The sequence below is a fragment of the Girardinichthys multiradiatus genome, chromosome 9, assembly GCF_021462225.1.
Source record: "Girardinichthys multiradiatus isolate DD_20200921_A chromosome 9, DD_fGirMul_XY1, whole genome shotgun sequence".
NCBI lineage: Eukaryota > Metazoa > Chordata > Actinopteri > Cyprinodontiformes > Goodeidae > Girardinichthys > Girardinichthys multiradiatus.
Window position 1 is genome coordinate 29,329,603 of NC_061802.1, and position 17,589 is coordinate 29,347,191.

The window sequence follows — 17,589 nt, forward strand, 5'->3', positions numbered from 1 at the left end:
ACTTGCCAAATCTTCTCTGCTGTTGACTCTTCTTTAAATCATCCTGATTAAATGTGCACTGGAAGCTGAACCTGTGAAATGTGCGGCTAGGAGGACAGATTTCATTTCACCTAATAGAAGGACTACTGTTCCATGCCAAGACACAACATTACATAACACCTTACTGGCATTTGAATGACCATGCATTTATTAATTTAATTTATGATTTATTTAGTTTATACGTGTATGAATAATATTGAATAATATTTGTTTGATGATGGCCCTTTTGGCCCTTCTGAAACGTAAGTCAGCATACCTATCCTAACACATCAAATGTGTGGTTTTTAAGCCTCAGTAAATTACTTAGAATGTTGCTTTTAAGCTGTCAGTCTTCTTCACACTCCTGACATGCAAAGGTCGTGCACTCTATGACACCTTTTTCGCAGAGTTGAAATCAATTTGGAAAAAACAAAAGCTGCGTAAGTCCTCCCTAATAGTGCTATAACGCCCCCTAATGGCTAAGGCAGATGACGCAGGCCACTGAACGGAGCCGTATGCAGCACACTGGTCCCTCAACAGCACCCGTAGGTGTTACGGCAAAGACAAGACGTGTATCTAACTTGACAGTGACATGAGTCTGCGCTTGGTCTCAACTGGTTTCAATTTGAGCGACAAGTCACTAATGAATTCAGAGGAGGATGTCATCCGATTTAAAGTTAGACTTCAGAAATAGTCAACAATACCCTGCGATGAATAGCGAGAAAGGCATGTTTTCTATCGACCAGGGAGGAGAGTGGGGTAAGACGATCTGATTCTTTCTGGAACACCTACACAAGGAAGCTGATCGTAGACAGTTAACCACTAGATAACGTATTGTTTTACAATTAAATAGCTGAAAATAATATCGTGTTTGGCAATTTATTGGTTCAAAACGGCATCTACATAAGTTGGAAGTTGATGTTGTGACGTTTGTTGGGGTACTTTTCAATTTAGTTAGCTAGTTAGCATTAGCATGCTATGGAGGGTGAGATGACGTAACACTATCGTTTTTTTATATAAATAACAGAAAAGGCATTATATAAATAATTTCAAATGATATACGACTGTTAAATATTACAAATGCCCCTGTATCAGCCTTTGCACATGTTTACATTTTATTTAGTATTATTCAACGTATGGTAATTAAGAAAACCAGGAGTTAATTTTATCATTTTTTCACCAAGTATCGATGTAATTTAACAAGGTTTGTAATTTATGTTTTAAAGGCTTATTTTGGGGGTATATCATAAATTTGAATATTTAATTGAACTCACCAAATAAAATACAAGTGCTTTACTTTTATTTTGAGATTAAATGGATAGCTTGATGCATTTAGTCACTCATGGCATTTAAACATGTGTGATTTAAAAAAAACTATATATATATATATATATATTATTATCTTCAATATCCAGACCAGATCTGGCTTTAGATTCCTCCTGCAGACCTCCTGGGTGTTGGTGCTCTTGTGAAATCTGCCAATTTTGAGGCACTGTTTCCTGAATTTTTTGTCTCTATACACTTGACACTTTCAGGTTGGGTTTTTTTTTTTTTACTGTTTTTTCCACTGTAATAATCTATGTGTGCATACAGTGTGCTGGTTGTACAGCAACTAGAAACTGACTAAGCTTTATCATAAGGGAAAAGTAATCCCCACATCTAAATATTCTTTAACACTGTGGTAACAGACATGAGGATAGACATAATCATTTCACCGATGAGTCATGAGAGAAGTGAAAAGGGAGAAATGTTTTGCATCCGGTAGCGGTCCTCATCTCTGGGCCTTTTGAAATATCAAGCTGGGCAGTTAGAGTTTTCCTCAGGCTGGGTTACATTCTTCCCTCGGTATCTCAGGCCTGGGCTAAAACCAAACATTTTAACAGTTTTTGGAGATGAATAGAGTGGTTGGATTCTGTCAGGTATCCCTGGACCAAAACTGCTCGGCACAAATCTACGCCATGCCCTTGAGATGTTGCACACAAACATGAATACATGGATAAGGGAGAAGGACAATGCAGATAAAGAAGATCTAGTAGTATTCTTCTCAACTAATATTATTATTATTATTAAGAAATTAATCTTTATACAGTTTCATGGTCAATCACATGACAGCCTTCACAGAACCTCTGCTGCATGTCTTAGTAACCTTTAACCTGATCTAGTCATGTTAAATCAACTTCCCAGATTGATTTGACATTGTGTAAAAGTTGTATTATTGTAAATACCAGTAATCTGTTTAGTGGAGCCTTGTCAAAACCATCAAGCTTAATATCAGCATCCAAAGTTTATTATATTACTGATTTCATTTCAAAACCATATTTGATGCTAATGTCACTTGCTCTAGATGTCATGGCTGGACTGGAACCGGTTTGACACATGTTAAGTACCTGTATTGTTATCGTTACACAGACCTGAGCCTGTTTGATGAACTGGATAGCCTGGAGGATGCAGATGAGCTACTCAAGGCCCTCGAAAGCGGTGCCTATGTGAGTATCTTTAGAGTAGATCTAGTGATGATGGTGTATTACTTTCAGCCATGTTTGCATAGATTTTACTAAGATTTTTAGATTGACTAGCTCACAAAGATGCTAATGGCAGTAAGAGAACTATTCACAATTTCTGTTTGATTTAAAGATACATTTCCATCAAGTTCAAATTTGTATAAATGAAGATGTTTGTTTGGGTCCTCAGGCCAGCGAGGGTCATCATCTGGATTTTGATATCGACATTCCTCCTTGGAATGAAGCGGACACAAGCAGCACCTGCACAGGTAAAGCAACACGGGTAAAAATCAGGCCTTGCCTGTCTTCAGTTTCCACTTTAATGTAACATTTATTATTAGGTTTAGGATTAATTAGAAATTATATGTGTTCAGTTGAATAATTTTTTCTTTAGTAATTGTTTTTTTGATGAAAATGAAAGATTAAGTATTAGAGTTGCACAATGGACTTTCAACTGGTGAAGCTGTGACTGGGAAAGGAAAAGTTGGCTACCATCTCCATTAAGAGTATCGGCAGTAAAGGCTTTTGTTGTTAAGACAACTTACTAGCATGTGGGTGTTGTGAAGTCAGTTATAGGAAAAAGATCAAAGTTTTGAGTTCCCAACCATTGAGTGTGCCATTAATGACTTAGATTTTAGAGATTTTAGTGCTAAAGGTTGCAGTTAGTAAGGTAAACATTACAACAAAGGAATATAAAAAGAGAGAATGAGGAAATTTTGGGTTAATACTGACCAGTTTTCTCATCGCAATACTTTGCAATCATATTGTATTTGCATGATATCATAATTTTATGCAACCCTAAGAAGCATTATGGTTTTGGGGTAAGATTTAGGATTGTGCTGCATTATTTTCCATGTTAATGGCTTGTTTGTGTCTGTGTCTTTGTGCATCCAGATGGTGAGGTGAGTGTGGACTCTCTCTCCCCTGCCTACACCGTGAGCTCCGTCCCTTCTCCTGCGTCTGTGGAGGCCTTGTCCCCCTTATCCTCTTTACATGTAAGAATCTTTCCTCAAAGCTTTGCCCTTCCCAGGTTTTTGCATTTCAATTTGGATTTCCAATGCAAATTGTTCTACAGTTGTTACGGTTGTGAGCATTTCCATATGCACCCATCTTTGAATGGAGAAAATTGTCTTCCAGATGGGGCTCAAAAATTGGCAGCTGCTGATTAAATTTGCTTAATAAAACAGTTAAGAAGCTTATTAAAAAAATCCGTAAACACTTTGTCAGGTTAATAATTAACTGTCTGTGTGAAATATGTGCCAACCACTCATTAAAAAAAGGTGCAGACAACTTCAGACACATTAGCATAATTTAGCAGGCAGATGTTATAACAGTGTGTCAAAACGAGGGTAAGGGTTACATCTTTTTTTTTTTTTTTTTTTTTGGCTCAACACAGTCAGCAGTTACACTGACAATTCAAGGACACTCATATTTTATGACCGCATGAGCTTAAGACACATTACCTAGACATGATTGTATGCTTTGTACCTTATTCAAAGAGTCAAACATGCTTAGCAGTAGGGTTGTCAAAACAATATTTCAATATGATTAAGACCAAAGAAATTAATTATTACAAGATGCTCATTTGCGTCAAAATCGATACAAACTGACCGATCAACTGACATCAAGTATTGAATATCCCTCCTTAGCCGACAAGGCAAGCACAAAAGCGTTGTTCTGAGGTACTTTCCTTATGAGGCAGACGGACGGGAAAAGCTGAAATGCCAAACGAAGCCATATACTAGTTGCGTTACCGACACGACACTGATGTTTGAGAGCTACTTCAAAAGGTTATTAAAGCTGCTGTACTTGCAACAGTGAAGTAGTAAACCTTCCGGATGACATAATCTAACGCTATCTGTTTAAATGTTCACAAACAGCCCAGTGACCGTGCCCTGTCAAGCTGTGCCGCTCCGAACCACGCAACGCTCCGTTTTACTGCGGTACAAATTAACGCGGAAAAATGTTCTGCACACTAAAGATTGGCAGTTATAATAAAATAATTACATGACTAAATCAAAGGTAGACACTTGGCAGTGGAAGAAAAATATTTTCCGTGCTATGCTCATTTCATTTGAAGATATGTGTTTAGTGCTAGTACTTAAAAATAAAAGTTGTCCACATGATCTAGAGATCTTATGTTGTGTCCATTTCTCCATCCAGGATGAAGCGCTGTCCCCACAGTTGCAGCTTTCCCCAATTTCAGTTTCATCCGAGTCCAGTGGCTTTTCTGAAATCTCGCTACCACCCAAGAAGGCTGCAAAGAGGAGCACTCAGGGGACAAGAGGTGAGGCATTATAAAACACTATTCATACACAAGTGCTTTATGGGAAAATAAAAGAACAGTGGTACAGCAGATTACATTAAAACAAAAAAATACATTAAATGAATAATGGAAGAAAATTTAGCTACACATAAAGAGAAAAAAAAAACAGTAAAAGACAAACTCAAAACAAATAAATAAGACATGATAAAAATGAAAACCTCTGTTTGTTTAGATCTGGTACAGGAAACATAAAAAAACAGGTGTTTGATGATGGGCTAGATGATTGAGTTGCAACAAGCAACTCTGGTCACAGACCTCAAAATCCAATAGCAAGATTTAAACATTTCACCATAATTTCTTGGATGGAAAACCATCACTTGCTTGAAGCCGTTGGAAACTCTTGACACATCCACTCGCTGATCTTATGTACACACAGTAACACACTGTGGTATCACAGAACTATAAAATGTTTTATTTGCATATAGTAAGGGATTTAATGTTATATAATCATAGTATGGGGGCATGGGGATATTGAACAGAAGTGGCTGAGAATGGGTTTAGGGTTAGGGTTTATCGGTTTAGTACAAGACAGTACCAGCTAGGTTTGTAGTCAGTCAGTATGTTATGATGAACAGAGGTAAACGCCGCAGTGAGACTCAGTAATACCAGGATGGAGGGTTTTAATTGCTGCTGTTATCATGTAAGGCAGCTTATATTGCTAACACTGTTGATTTAACAATATCAACAAAGTCTAGATTTCTCGTGTTCTCATTACAAAATCATGGTAGCATTTTGACTGTTAATAAAACAGATGTTTTAACTGTAAATGCAAATTTCCTGACCTGGGCTAAATCCAGTCTTTTTTTTAATATCTCGTCCCTCCCAAACCCCGGCATTCAAATATATCAATGACTCAGCTAAACCTGCTCAGCCTGCAAAGAGACCAATTCAGATGAGCCCAAAGGTCTCCATCCAGCCCAAAGCACTGATTGCAGCCATGCCCTTGGCTCCAGCACCAGCTCCTTTGCAGGCCAAAACGATCATCATCCAGCCTCTGCAGACCACTGTGCTGCCTGTGGTTAATCCGGCTCCAGTCAACATACAACCAGCACTCCCACCAGGTCAGTGCTCACACTGCATAAAACCATTAATCACTGAGTTTTGCTTTTGCATTGCAGAATAAAACTTTACCAAGTTGATTTTCTATTTTGTTATATGTTAGAGATACTGATATTTTTATTGTTTGCCTTTTTCCATTATTTAGGTTCAGACGAAAACAATGCAGTTTTTGACAGAGCCAGCAGATGGCACTTTAATCCCAGTTTTTCCTCATCAACGAACCTTAGCCTTCAATTCCATTTCACTTCATTGGAAAACAGTGACTAAATATGATTTTTAGGTCTTGAATACAAATGAGGTACAAATTAGACTCACATTACGCTGGAATATTTAGGCACGAACACACAAGTGAAATCATAAACACACTCATATGTTGAGCAAGAACCTGAATATGGGCTGATGTTTGTGGTTTTCATTAAAGTCATCAAGTGTTTTTTTGTGGTTTTATTGGCCTTGTTTTGGGGACTTGCATCAGCATCAGGAAGGCCAGTGTAAATATTTATGTCACTGCATGGAGTCCAAGTGGGTGGGGTGGCTTACCTTTGTTAAAGTGGATTTGAACTGCTGGCCTATTTGCTTGTTGTTAGCCAGTATGGCAAATGGTTCAAGTGTAAGTCTCAAGATGAATGTCCACTCTCCAGTGTTAGGCGTTGTTTGTTTAAAAATCTGGTCGGTGTTTACAGCTGGGTAGCAGTCCATTCAGGAAATGAATTGCATTGAGTCTGATCTGAGCAGGTATTTACTACTAATGAATGGGTAAGCAGGTGTACTGGTTGATCGTTTCTTTTATTCCAGCCTTGTAAATTCTTCTCACAGATGGTGAACTTGGACAGAAGACAAGGTGCTGGCAGATCTCAGATTTGTTTGCAGTTCTGTCAAATGCTTTCATGAGATTAACGCTGACAGCATTAAAGACGAAGATTGCGGGGTCTGCTTGAAAAAGAGTTGCTTTCACAACCTTACTTAAAGGTGTAGGGCTCACTGATGAACAGAGCATTAAGGAACACGGATATTATTGTACTTTTGATTCTTCAGTCCCTTGTGGGCCCTAAATTGTGGGCATCTGTTTGTGTGAGTTCAAGTACATAACTCATGAACCTCTCAGTTTGGAATGTGGACTTTTAAAACACGCAGGTCAGTGTGTGAAACGTCTTCACCACCGGCACTTTAAACACACAGAGCCCTCTTAAAGGCATAGGGGTAGTTCACCACAGGCTGATTGAATTTGGATGGACTTTGTTTGTACCATTTGCAGGTGGAAGCTCTTCAAGCAGCAAATTGATTTATCTTCTGTCATAAAGAAAGAAGGTTGAATATGTCTGTCATGCTGAGGTGATTAAAGGTTTGCAAACCCTTCAGATGCTTGAATTTCTAAATAAGACCATAAAGGTTTCACAGCAGTAAAAACACAACAAGAACCATTAGACTACAAAGTCTGACGTTTATTTTTTAGCACTGAATTGGTACAGCATTACCTAGGTCCTTAATGTCAACCGAGCATCCAAACAAATATTCATTTGATTGGAGTCTCGATAAAGGTGTTTTTGAATTGTTCATATTGGAGTCCGCGTTAGGCAACGACACCCGTTTAGCATGGACAGTTTTGAGAAAATAAAAGATCACTGCTTGTTTTCCTGGTCGGGTTTTGCAAGACTGTATTAGAAGCTATTGACGTTGTTTTGTGAATTTGATGAATCTTAGTTTTTCCTAAAATTGTAAATGTTCTACACTCTTCAAAAGACAATGACATTGTGAAAAAAGACTGTACTGGCTGCTGCTGCGAAGAGAGCAGCTGAAACATTGGTAAACAGATTTTTTGACATACAAACGGAAAGTTTATGAAGCAGAGCAACTCAGTCTGTCAGTTGTGTTCACACCTTAACTGGAGCCAGATTACCACAAGTCAAATTAAAAGAGAACGTAAAAAACATGCTAGCTTTGCTGGAGTTTCTAATAATATTCATAGGATTGATTTTAATAGCTTTAATGCAGTACTGGGCTTGGACTTGCTATTTGGTCCATAGTGTAGTGTATTAGTCCAGTTTAACGGATAGAAAATGAAACAGTAGTTTTGTTTAGACAAAGACATTGTTCTCGGTCAATTATGAGTTCTATGAAAAGAAAAGGTGCAGTTTGTTTTTCCTAAACAGAAAAATGGGGGGAAATTCACTTCTAGTAATCATAGTGAGCATGTGGAGAAATACCTGTAACAACTCATTGCACGTCAGTATGCAGGAGTATTGGTCTATTTCCTTGGTACCGATATATTAAAAGGATTATTTGTTACAATAATTAGTCAGAATAGGATTCTCTACATAGTAACTTGCTCTAATATTGGTCTCAAACCACCAATGTTACCGAACACATTTAACAAACACAATATAAGCCTTTTGTAAGTTCAGGATAGACGGGATTCAGGGAATGCAAAGATATGTGTTCTTATTTCTCTTATTCACTGCTCTGTTCACTGTAGCTCCACTCACAAGGCTCACACTGTGTTTATCTGTTCCTGATGATGTAGTACAGCAAACCGCCTGCTGACAAAAGGATGGAACCAAGCTTCGGTGTTGTCTACAAGCAGTTACAGAAAAGCGTTGCATGCTTTCAATCCTAACATCAATGTTAAAAATAGACTACTTATTTTTAAAGATACAAAGTTAAGCTCACCGTGAAGACAAACCATCCCAACCCACCAAGTTAAGCAGTGAATATAAGTGTGGACTTATTACCATTCACCAAATTCATAGTCATACTAACCTATACATGTAATCACAGTGTGTTGGTTGTACAGTAAACATGTGATTATAGTAAAGCTTGTAATTAAAAAACAATGCATGTACTGTGTCTTTCGCTCAGGTCATCCTATTGTGCTGTCTCAGCCGAGCCAGCTACTCCAGATCCAGACGCCACAGGCCATCTCTGCTAATGTGGTTGCTGTGCCAGCGCTCCGCCAGGACAAGCCTGTTCCGGTAGCTGCTCCCCCACTGGTTTCTGTCACGCTTCGAACCCCGTCCTCAGACGACGACGTAAGTCAGTTAACACTGAGATGTCAGCACGCAGAAAAGGAACAGAAACATGGTGTAAGAACTGTTAAGCACAGGATCAAACACACTTTGAGCTGTTGGAGACAAATAATAAATACCAAAGCTGTAATTATCGTGCTTTACATTGGCTGCAACTGGTCTAACATCCTAAACTTTCATGTGGTATTCAAGAAACTAGTGCTGCTCCAGTTTAACAAGCATTTCTCAAGACTTCATCAAAGTCTGGTGGGAAAATGATCACATTGTTACATTAGTGTTTATTACTAGCTCAAATATGGCAAAATATTTGTTAGGTTATTGACATTTTGTCGGGTTAACCAAATGTTTAAAAAAGTACTAATAGGTGCTGCTAACATGGAGTATTTAGAAAGATCAGGTGCATGGAGAATCTGAGTAAAGCAAAGATCTACTGCTTAACAGAAATGTGACTGGCCAAACCGAAATTATAAGACATTACGTCTCCGTTTCTGGCTCCATTTAATATCTCAGATTGTTCTGTTCTCAGTGGATCAGTCGCCTTCTGTTGTTTTCTCTCTCTGTCCGATAGCCGCCATGCAAGCAAGGATGGAGGTTGACTTTTAAAGCTGTTTCCTTACCGTTCTTCTGCTAATAAGTTATTCCATTGAATCTATAATGCCTTCAGCTGTTGTTTATGTATGAGCATGCAAGGGCATGGTCATACGACTTTCTTGCAGCTGCACAGAATTACAGCTTGCACGAAAATGCTGTTATTCACTATGTAATGTATGACATTTTGATTGTCAGGTTCTTACTCTGACTGGATGGAACAGGTCCAACCCAAACTCATTCTTTGTGACCCTTTTCTTGTATTTATTTTAATTTCACAGACCATTAACGTTAGGTTCTGCTTAAAATATGAAAATAAAGTGCTGATGGAAAAGCTCTCATAGTTTTTTTTTTTAATGTTAATGATTGTGTTTTTCCACATGGCTGGACAAAATGTATTACATTTCATGGCCCATGCCTGTCAGGGTAGATACTGACTACAGACCAGGAACATTTTATTATTGTAAAAAAACAAAAAATGTTTCCCCTGTTCACAAAAAAAAAAAAAAAACGAAGCACCAAAACAAAAAGCTAAATGTTGAAATAAGTGCATGTAAACCTGCAGATGGACTTTGTATGCCAACTGATTAGTGTGTGTTTGTAAAACAGAGAAGACTTTCTTATATAAAGGGATTACATTGGAATATACTGAAGCAGAATTAATTGGATAATTATATTTATTATTATATCATATGATGATGCGTAATTGAATTTAGGCCTGAATGTGATTCAGCCCAATTGTAATTTGTTTGAAGTGTTTCTTGAAAATACTTCAAACCAACCCCAGCATAATCGCTCACTAATAATTTAAAATAGTTCCAACATTTAACAATTATTTAGTGTAATGTATGCTTTACCCTTTTGGTTTATAGAAATGGACAGGAACTTTCATGGAACCGTTTCCTTGGAGTGTAAATATTAAGTGAGAAAGGCCAATTTCTCCTAGCCACTCCTGAAGATGGAAAAGACAAGAGAACATGCCACACATGTAAAGTTAGAAATGGGTCCAAGCTAAAATTAAACCAGTAATCTGCAGGTCAGATTCTAAATGTTTGTCTTTTTTTTTCTAGTATTCATTAAATTTATCGAAACTAAGAACCTCCACCCTTTTTGAACATACCTGAATGTACATTGATGCACTTTTTTAGGTTTAATAAAATCAAAAAACACTTGGATGTTTAAATAGGGATAATTAATTATGTGATGTCTTAATTTTCTGTTGGATTCAAAACTTCTTCTTCTTTGAAGGGAGCCTGTTTCGTCTGTCATTGAGATAATCCTAATATCCAACTTGGCAGGTCAGACCTCAGAGAAAACCCGAAATCGGGGTCCGTCAAGAAAGCCTGATTGGTGCTTCCCTGTTTAAAACAACTGGAACTGTGACAAACAAAGGAGGTTGCTAAGGGAAGTAAAAAAGCAACATCCAGAGTTCACCGGTGAGCTGGTGTACCCCCCCCTCTGTCAGATTATTCAGCTGCAATAAAAGATTTATATATTTTTAAGCACATATTTTCACATATATTTACCAGGGTTGTTAATAAGTGTGGAGGGTTTTGTATAGCATTTATGGAGTAAGTGACATGGACAATTAGTGGAGCAAAAAACAAAATCCACTGATGATCGTTGGTTTTTTTCTGTGGTTGAACTGTTGTGTTATAGGATGGGTGGATTGGCACAGCCATCTCAAAGTAAGGAAAGAGCTAGAAAATACATCTCCCACCCAGATTCAGTTGTTTTTTGAGATTGTTTTAGGAATTTTTGTCGTTCATTTATTTGTTATTGGTTATTTGGTTTTGTTGTGGAAACGTAATGTACTAATGCCAGTGTACATTTCCTGTGTTCTTAGAGCTTTGTTTTTTGATTTTAAAGCTTTTTAATCTGTGGTGTGACCTTTAGTGAGCTTGTTCTACTCCAACTGGCTTCTTGTTAGCGAAGCCTGTATGTTAACTATCCTTTCTAACACAACGGGGCCATAAATTGCAAGCAAAGCAGGAAAAAAAGCTATAGATTAAATAGGACATTTGAATTTCTTCTATTACAAATGCAAGTTAACACTTTGCAAATGAGACCCAAAATAGCAGAAAACATATTCAGATTATTATCATAGTGTAAGGCTGACATGTGGGCATGATGCATGTGAAAAGGAATACCTTCAGTTATGACCTAATGCCACAATATTTAGTTTCATTAGTCTGGGCAATTCATCTTGGACCTAACAATACTGGAACTTGTCCGGTTATTGTGGGTATAATCAAGTGTGGAGACTCACTTTTCCTGCCAATTCTAGAGAGCGATGTGAAGGAATTTCAAACTCAAGAGGCCAAAACAAATAATTCCCCCCCTCCAATTTGTGAAGGTAGGGTCAATAACATTTACTGTAGGGGATTAAAGGGGAGGGTCTGGGCTATTAGCTGTGAGGAGGGAGAGCTGAGTAAATTTTCTTACTCCCAAGGGAAAGTCCTGAACGCTCATAAGATAAGTTGTTATATTTAAAATGTATTCTAAAGTTTAACAAAACAGACTACTTCTTTTTATACGATATGTCAAAGGTCTCAGCTGGTGGCTATTTAAGCGATGGCAGTGATGCCAGTGAATGTTCAGTCGGAGAGCCCGATTCACACTGTGTTAGAGATCATGCTATGCTTGTATCCTCTGCAGCTGTTTTCACCCGCTGCAGCTTGGCTGGCTGTTGAACTTGTAAAATGACGTGCATGAGACAGTTGCTGCCGCAACTTGTGTCTTCAGCGAGCCTATGGAGGTCACTGTCCTATCCCACCCCTTACTGTATTTTGGCCTCTGTACGCCTGGGTGTTGAAACGGCTGCTAGCGATTACATGCTTCAGACAGGTGTTTCGCAGGACGAAGCCCTTTACGACAGCTGTAAACAGCCATCAGGGGATTGGGCCGGTGTAAAGTAACAGGCGGCTACACAACCAGGGATTTAACTGTGTAGGCTTGACCCGTGTTGGTGTTCCAAACAAACAGAAAAAAAGTCCAGATTGAAACTAGAGGTCCAAAAGAAATCCTCAGATCAGTGTGAGTGGAGATGGCCTGAGAATGTGCTGAACAATCTGGGTCTTCTGTTAAGCCGACCAACCCACCAGTGGCGGTTAAGCTGTGTATAGTGTGTTTAATATTTGTTTTTGTTTGTTTGATCACAAATAAATCCGACATAGTAACAGTTACAATAGTGCGTCCACTTGAAAAATCTTCCTTTATGTCTTACCTTTGCACAGGTACCAAAGGTTTGCAGGTAGACCCTATAACTGTGGAGCATTATTTGATTTATTGGAGGTGTGTAATTTCAGGCGAAAATTGTTTAACAAGTTAAAGGAAACTTATTTCTCATATCAAACTCCAAGGTGTATACACTTTCACTTCTTGTCGGTTACAGGTGTAAAACACATTTTATTGTACTATATATGTTTCCATATGACAAAAAAAAAACGTACTTAACATATTGTTACATCATAAGGCTTTTAAATCTGGACAAATACAAGGAACCTAAATATAAATCTGCGCATTTCTAAAAACATACCAAGTTGTTTAGATTATTTAATTTATAACATACTAGGTTTAAAGCTATAGCATGATTGCAGTTATGGATTACTAAAAGTGGAAACATGGTGAATTTCTTTATCTTACATAGGAATAAAATAGTGTTAGAGTTGCACGTTAACAGCAAAATCAACAAACCTTTTTACCTAATCGGTTTAATGAATTGCCGCTCGTTTTGCTTTGGTTAAAGCGTTTATAACTTGAGATGCATGAAACAGAGATTATGTGGCCGAATCCAGATCGCTGGTTTTCTAAAGCACTGACGTGCTTAAATCTGATTTTAGGCAATTGTGATTTCTCTTCAAAAACAAAGAATAACTAATACATGTTTGTCCTATTCTCTGGTAAACCTGAAGATTATATATATTCTTAAAAATACATGTTTATAGTCAAAAACAAATCTCAAAAACAACCTTAAGTTATGGAGCGATCTCGCTCTGTATCACTGAAAATCTACAAATCTAGTAAAAATCCTTGTTTTTGGACAGAGGTATCTGTGCATTCATTTTTTATTAGAGGTGTCACACTGTGTGTTTATGAGAGAGCAGTTGGTGTTACACAGCCCGGCAGTTTAATGATTTCACCCGTACTGTAAAACAAAAACAAAGTTCGTTCGTTCGTTCGTCGTCTTCCGCTTATCCAGGACCGGGTCGCGGGGGCAGCAGACTCAGCAGAGACGCCCAGACGTCCTTCTCTCCAGACACCTCCTCCAGTTCCTCCAGGGGGAGCCCAAGGCGTTCCCAGGCCAGCCGAGAGACATAGTCCCTCCAGCGTGTCCTGGGACGTCCCCTGGGCCTCCTCCCATGGGACGTGCCTGCAACACCTCCTGAGGAAGGAGTCCAGGAGGCATCCGGTATAGATGCCCGAGCCACCTCAAAACTGGCTCCTCTCGATGTGGAGGAGCAGCGGCTCTACTCCGAGCCCCTCCCGGATGGCCGAGCTCCTCACCCTATCTCTAAGGGAGTGCCTGGCCACCCTACGGAGGAAGCTCATTTCAGCCGCTTGTATCCGTGATCTCGTTCTTTCGGTCATGACCCAAAGTTCATGGCCATAGGTGAGGGTAGGAACGTAGACCGACCGGTAAATTGAGAGCTTTGCTTTTCGGCTCAGCTCTCTCTTCACCACAATGGACCGGCACAGCGCCCCCATTACTGTGGCAGCCGCACCGATCCGTCTGTCGATCTCCCGCTCCATTCTTCCTTCACTCGTGAACAAGACCCCGAGATACTTAAAGTCCTCCACTTGAGGCAGGAACTCCCCTCCAACCTGAAGAGGACAAGCCACCCTTTTCCGGTCGAGTACCATGGCCTCGGACTTGGAGGAGCTGATCCTCATCCCAGCCGCTTCACACTCGGCTGCGAACCGCCACAGCGCATGCTGTAGGTCTTGGCTAGAGGGGGCCAGCAGGACCACGTCATCTGCAAAAAGAAGAGACGAAATCCCCAAACCAGACCCCCTCCGGCCCTTGACTGCGTCTAGAAATCCTGTCCATAAAAGTTATGAACAGGACCGGCGACAAAGGGCAGCCCTGCCGGAGTCCAACATGCACTGGGAACAGGTCCGACTTAGTGCCAGCAATGCGAACCAAACTCCTGCTCCGCTTGTACAGAGATTGGATGGCCCCTAAGAAAGGGCCCCCGATTCCATACTCCTGGTGCACCCCCCACAGGGCATCACGAGGGACACAGTCGAATGCCTTCTCCAGGTCCACAAAACACGTGTGAACCGGTTGGGCAAACTCCCATGAACCCTCGAGCACCCTGTAGAGGGTATAGAGCTGGTCCAGTGTTCCATGGCCGGGACGAAAACCACACTGTTCCTCCTGAAGCCGAGGTTCGACTATCGGTCGGACTCTCCTCTCCAATACCCTGGCGTAGGCCTTACCAGGGAGGCTGAGGAACAAAACAAAGTGATTTACAAATTCACTACGTTGCATTTCTGCTTTTAGTTTCTTAGATTAGTGATTAGCATGATTAGAGCATAACACAGTTAGGGTTGTGAAATGTGTATTCTCTGTATGCTGAGTAGACGCTTATCTTTGCTGAGAAATGTCCCAAAGACTGCCAACATTTCCAAATGCAGCAAGTCCCAAAATGGATTGATTTAGACTTTCTAATTAATAAAACACAGCAGCGTTCCTATAATATGTTCAGCTTGTTGAAATATTCCTTTGCTTTCTAGGAGCTTCTTACAGCTTTAGTCTTTCCTCTGACTTATTTTTCAAACATCTCAATGAAACTCAAGATAGCTAACATTGAGCTAACTTATTGCACTGAAGAGTTTTTTTTTTTTTTTTTTTTTTAGTGAGACCTATTAGTACTAGTAAGATTGTATTTTCAGTTTCCAACCCAGGCACCAGTCATTTCCCGTCAAGTGTAAAATCGTTCCATTCTGGTCACCAGTAGAATGAACGATCTTGGTCCAACTCGTTTCCCTTCTGAATGACCCTTGAAACCCTGAAAAAATGAAGCTCCTATAAAATTCCATGGGAGTCAGGCATGCTGGGAACTGTTGTTTTACTCTTCCTTTTGTTTCTTCACCTGCATCAGTCTGTTGAAAAGTTAGTGAATGGACATTGCATTACCCTTCAGAGATACTCTATTTGCTTTCTGCAGCTGGCCACTGTATATTACTACATTTCCAAGCATATTCCCATTCTTGTTGACCTTTCCCACCACCACAAAAGCAAAGCTTGATCCTGCATTGATGTTAACTTCTTTACAATTCAAAGGAGCTTTATTGAAACATGCCACTTTCTGTCCCAAATTCTCCTCCTCATCCTCGTTGTTGAGTCAATATAAAGCTCCCCCTGGTTTCTGCTCCCCTGGTAACTGCTTACTTGTAGTGTTCCCAGGCTGGGACTGGTGGCACAGCTCCCAGTTCTGGGCTAAGAGACAAGGGGGTTTCTCAGGAGACAGAACACAAATACAGCGATCCAAATAACTCACTCACCAGCGGGGCTACAAGGCCTACGTTCAAAGAGGCTTACCCTGGGGTAGGTGATTGTGTTGAAAGAAAACTGCTGCCCAGAGGTGGCACGGGTCTGGATAGACGGGTATTATCTTCCCTATGAGTTCATTGTAATTTATGCACCATTTAGCTTTGCATGCAGCGACTAGATTTCCCTTCTCTTCTCATTAATGTGAAATGGAAAGAACTGCAAAGCTGGGTTAACTACTCATTAATTCATTAATTTGTCTTTTAGACATTGCATATTTTGTGTTTGTGCTTATCTAAAATAAAACCTTTGCATTAGCAAATCTGCACTCCAAAATTAACTGTGTGGGCACAGACTCTAAAAACAGAAGTTATCCAGACCTATAGGATGCCTGAAGCCCCCTGTACTTGTGTGTCTTCGATGTAAACCTGATCATTACAGAGCGACAACCTGCATAAATACATCCCTCCTCCCATTTGAAACTGAGTCTCATTAATGAGAAGTCTCACGTGATCTCTTGACCTCTGACATTCTGTTATAAATATTTTTAGGCCAAACCATAAATAAGTGCACTTTAGGACCATCTGTGGCACAGTTGAGGCTGGGCTTTGTTTTACACACCAACACATCTTGAACATGTATGTTTATTATTATATCGCTGTGATTAATGGACATAAAAGCAGATGTGATGCTGTTGAGTCCCTTTCCCTCTTTTGGATTTACTTTTTTTACCATCAACTCTGCCTTCATCCAGTACTTTTTTGTAAAAATCTAACATTTAAAGATGCATGCTTCATGTTTCTCTTGTAATATTCCCAGGTATTTTTTTTTTTTTTGGAAACTGTTCATGTCATAAGTAGAGATTTGATCATAGGAGTCTCATTTGATAGTTGTGTCGTTCTGATCGACTTGCGACTCTGTGAAACATGGTGGTGGCCGTATCATGATGTGGGTTGCTTTTTTTATCAGAAGGAAATCTGGTCAGAGTTCATCGGAAAATACATGGAAAAGACTTGAGACTACGAGGGATATTCACCTTCCACCATGACAACTGCTCCGAACATACAGCCAGATCTACGATGGACTGGTTTAGATCAGTGGTGTCCAAACCTTTTTGTTACATGGGCGAAAAGTATCAAGTCATAAATACTAGTACATTTAAAAAAAAAACTAAAATAAAAAATATTTTGTTTATTTTAGCATGTAATATTTAAATAAGTAACCAAGTCTTGTTGAAAAGGAATGTAAAAAAAAAAAAAGAGAAAAAGCCACCAGATAAATGTGGTCCAATTTACTATGAAATAAGAGAATTCAAAAAGAATGTTTATTAAAATATTAATACTTTATGTTGTACCTAACATTTTCCATTGTAAGAATATTTTAATTTGGTAATAATTTTGACTCAGTTAAACATTAATAGTCTCCGTCTGCATTAAATTTGAATGGGTGAATCTGCATCAAATAGGCCAAATTTAAATTATTCTTGAGTTTCAGTTGGGGGCCACACAAAATCAGTCCAGAGGCAGCAAATGGCCCCCAAGCCGGACTTTAGACACCCCAGGTTTAGATCAAAGTCTA

General features: G+C 39.3%; 1 protein-coding gene across 1 annotated transcript in view; it reads left to right on the top strand.

Moving 5' to 3' along the window:
* The first annotated feature begins 556 nt into the window (after positions 1–556).
* The window catches only part of atf6 (activating transcription factor 6), a 38,541-nt gene continuing 21,508 nt past the window's right edge, over positions 557–17,589 (top strand). Inside the window, exons 1-7 of the mRNA XM_047374228.1 lie at positions 557–777; positions 2,428–2,504; positions 2,710–2,788; positions 3,414–3,514; positions 4,683–4,806; positions 5,703–5,906; positions 8,761–8,930. Of these exons, the coding sequence (XP_047230184.1) occupies positions 678–777; positions 2,428–2,504; positions 2,710–2,788; positions 3,414–3,514; positions 4,683–4,806; positions 5,703–5,906; positions 8,761–8,930 (855 nt within the window). The 5' untranslated portion in view covers positions 557–677. The remainder of the gene's footprint in view (positions 778–2,427; positions 2,505–2,709; positions 2,789–3,413; positions 3,515–4,682; positions 4,807–5,702; positions 5,907–8,760; positions 8,931–17,589) is intronic.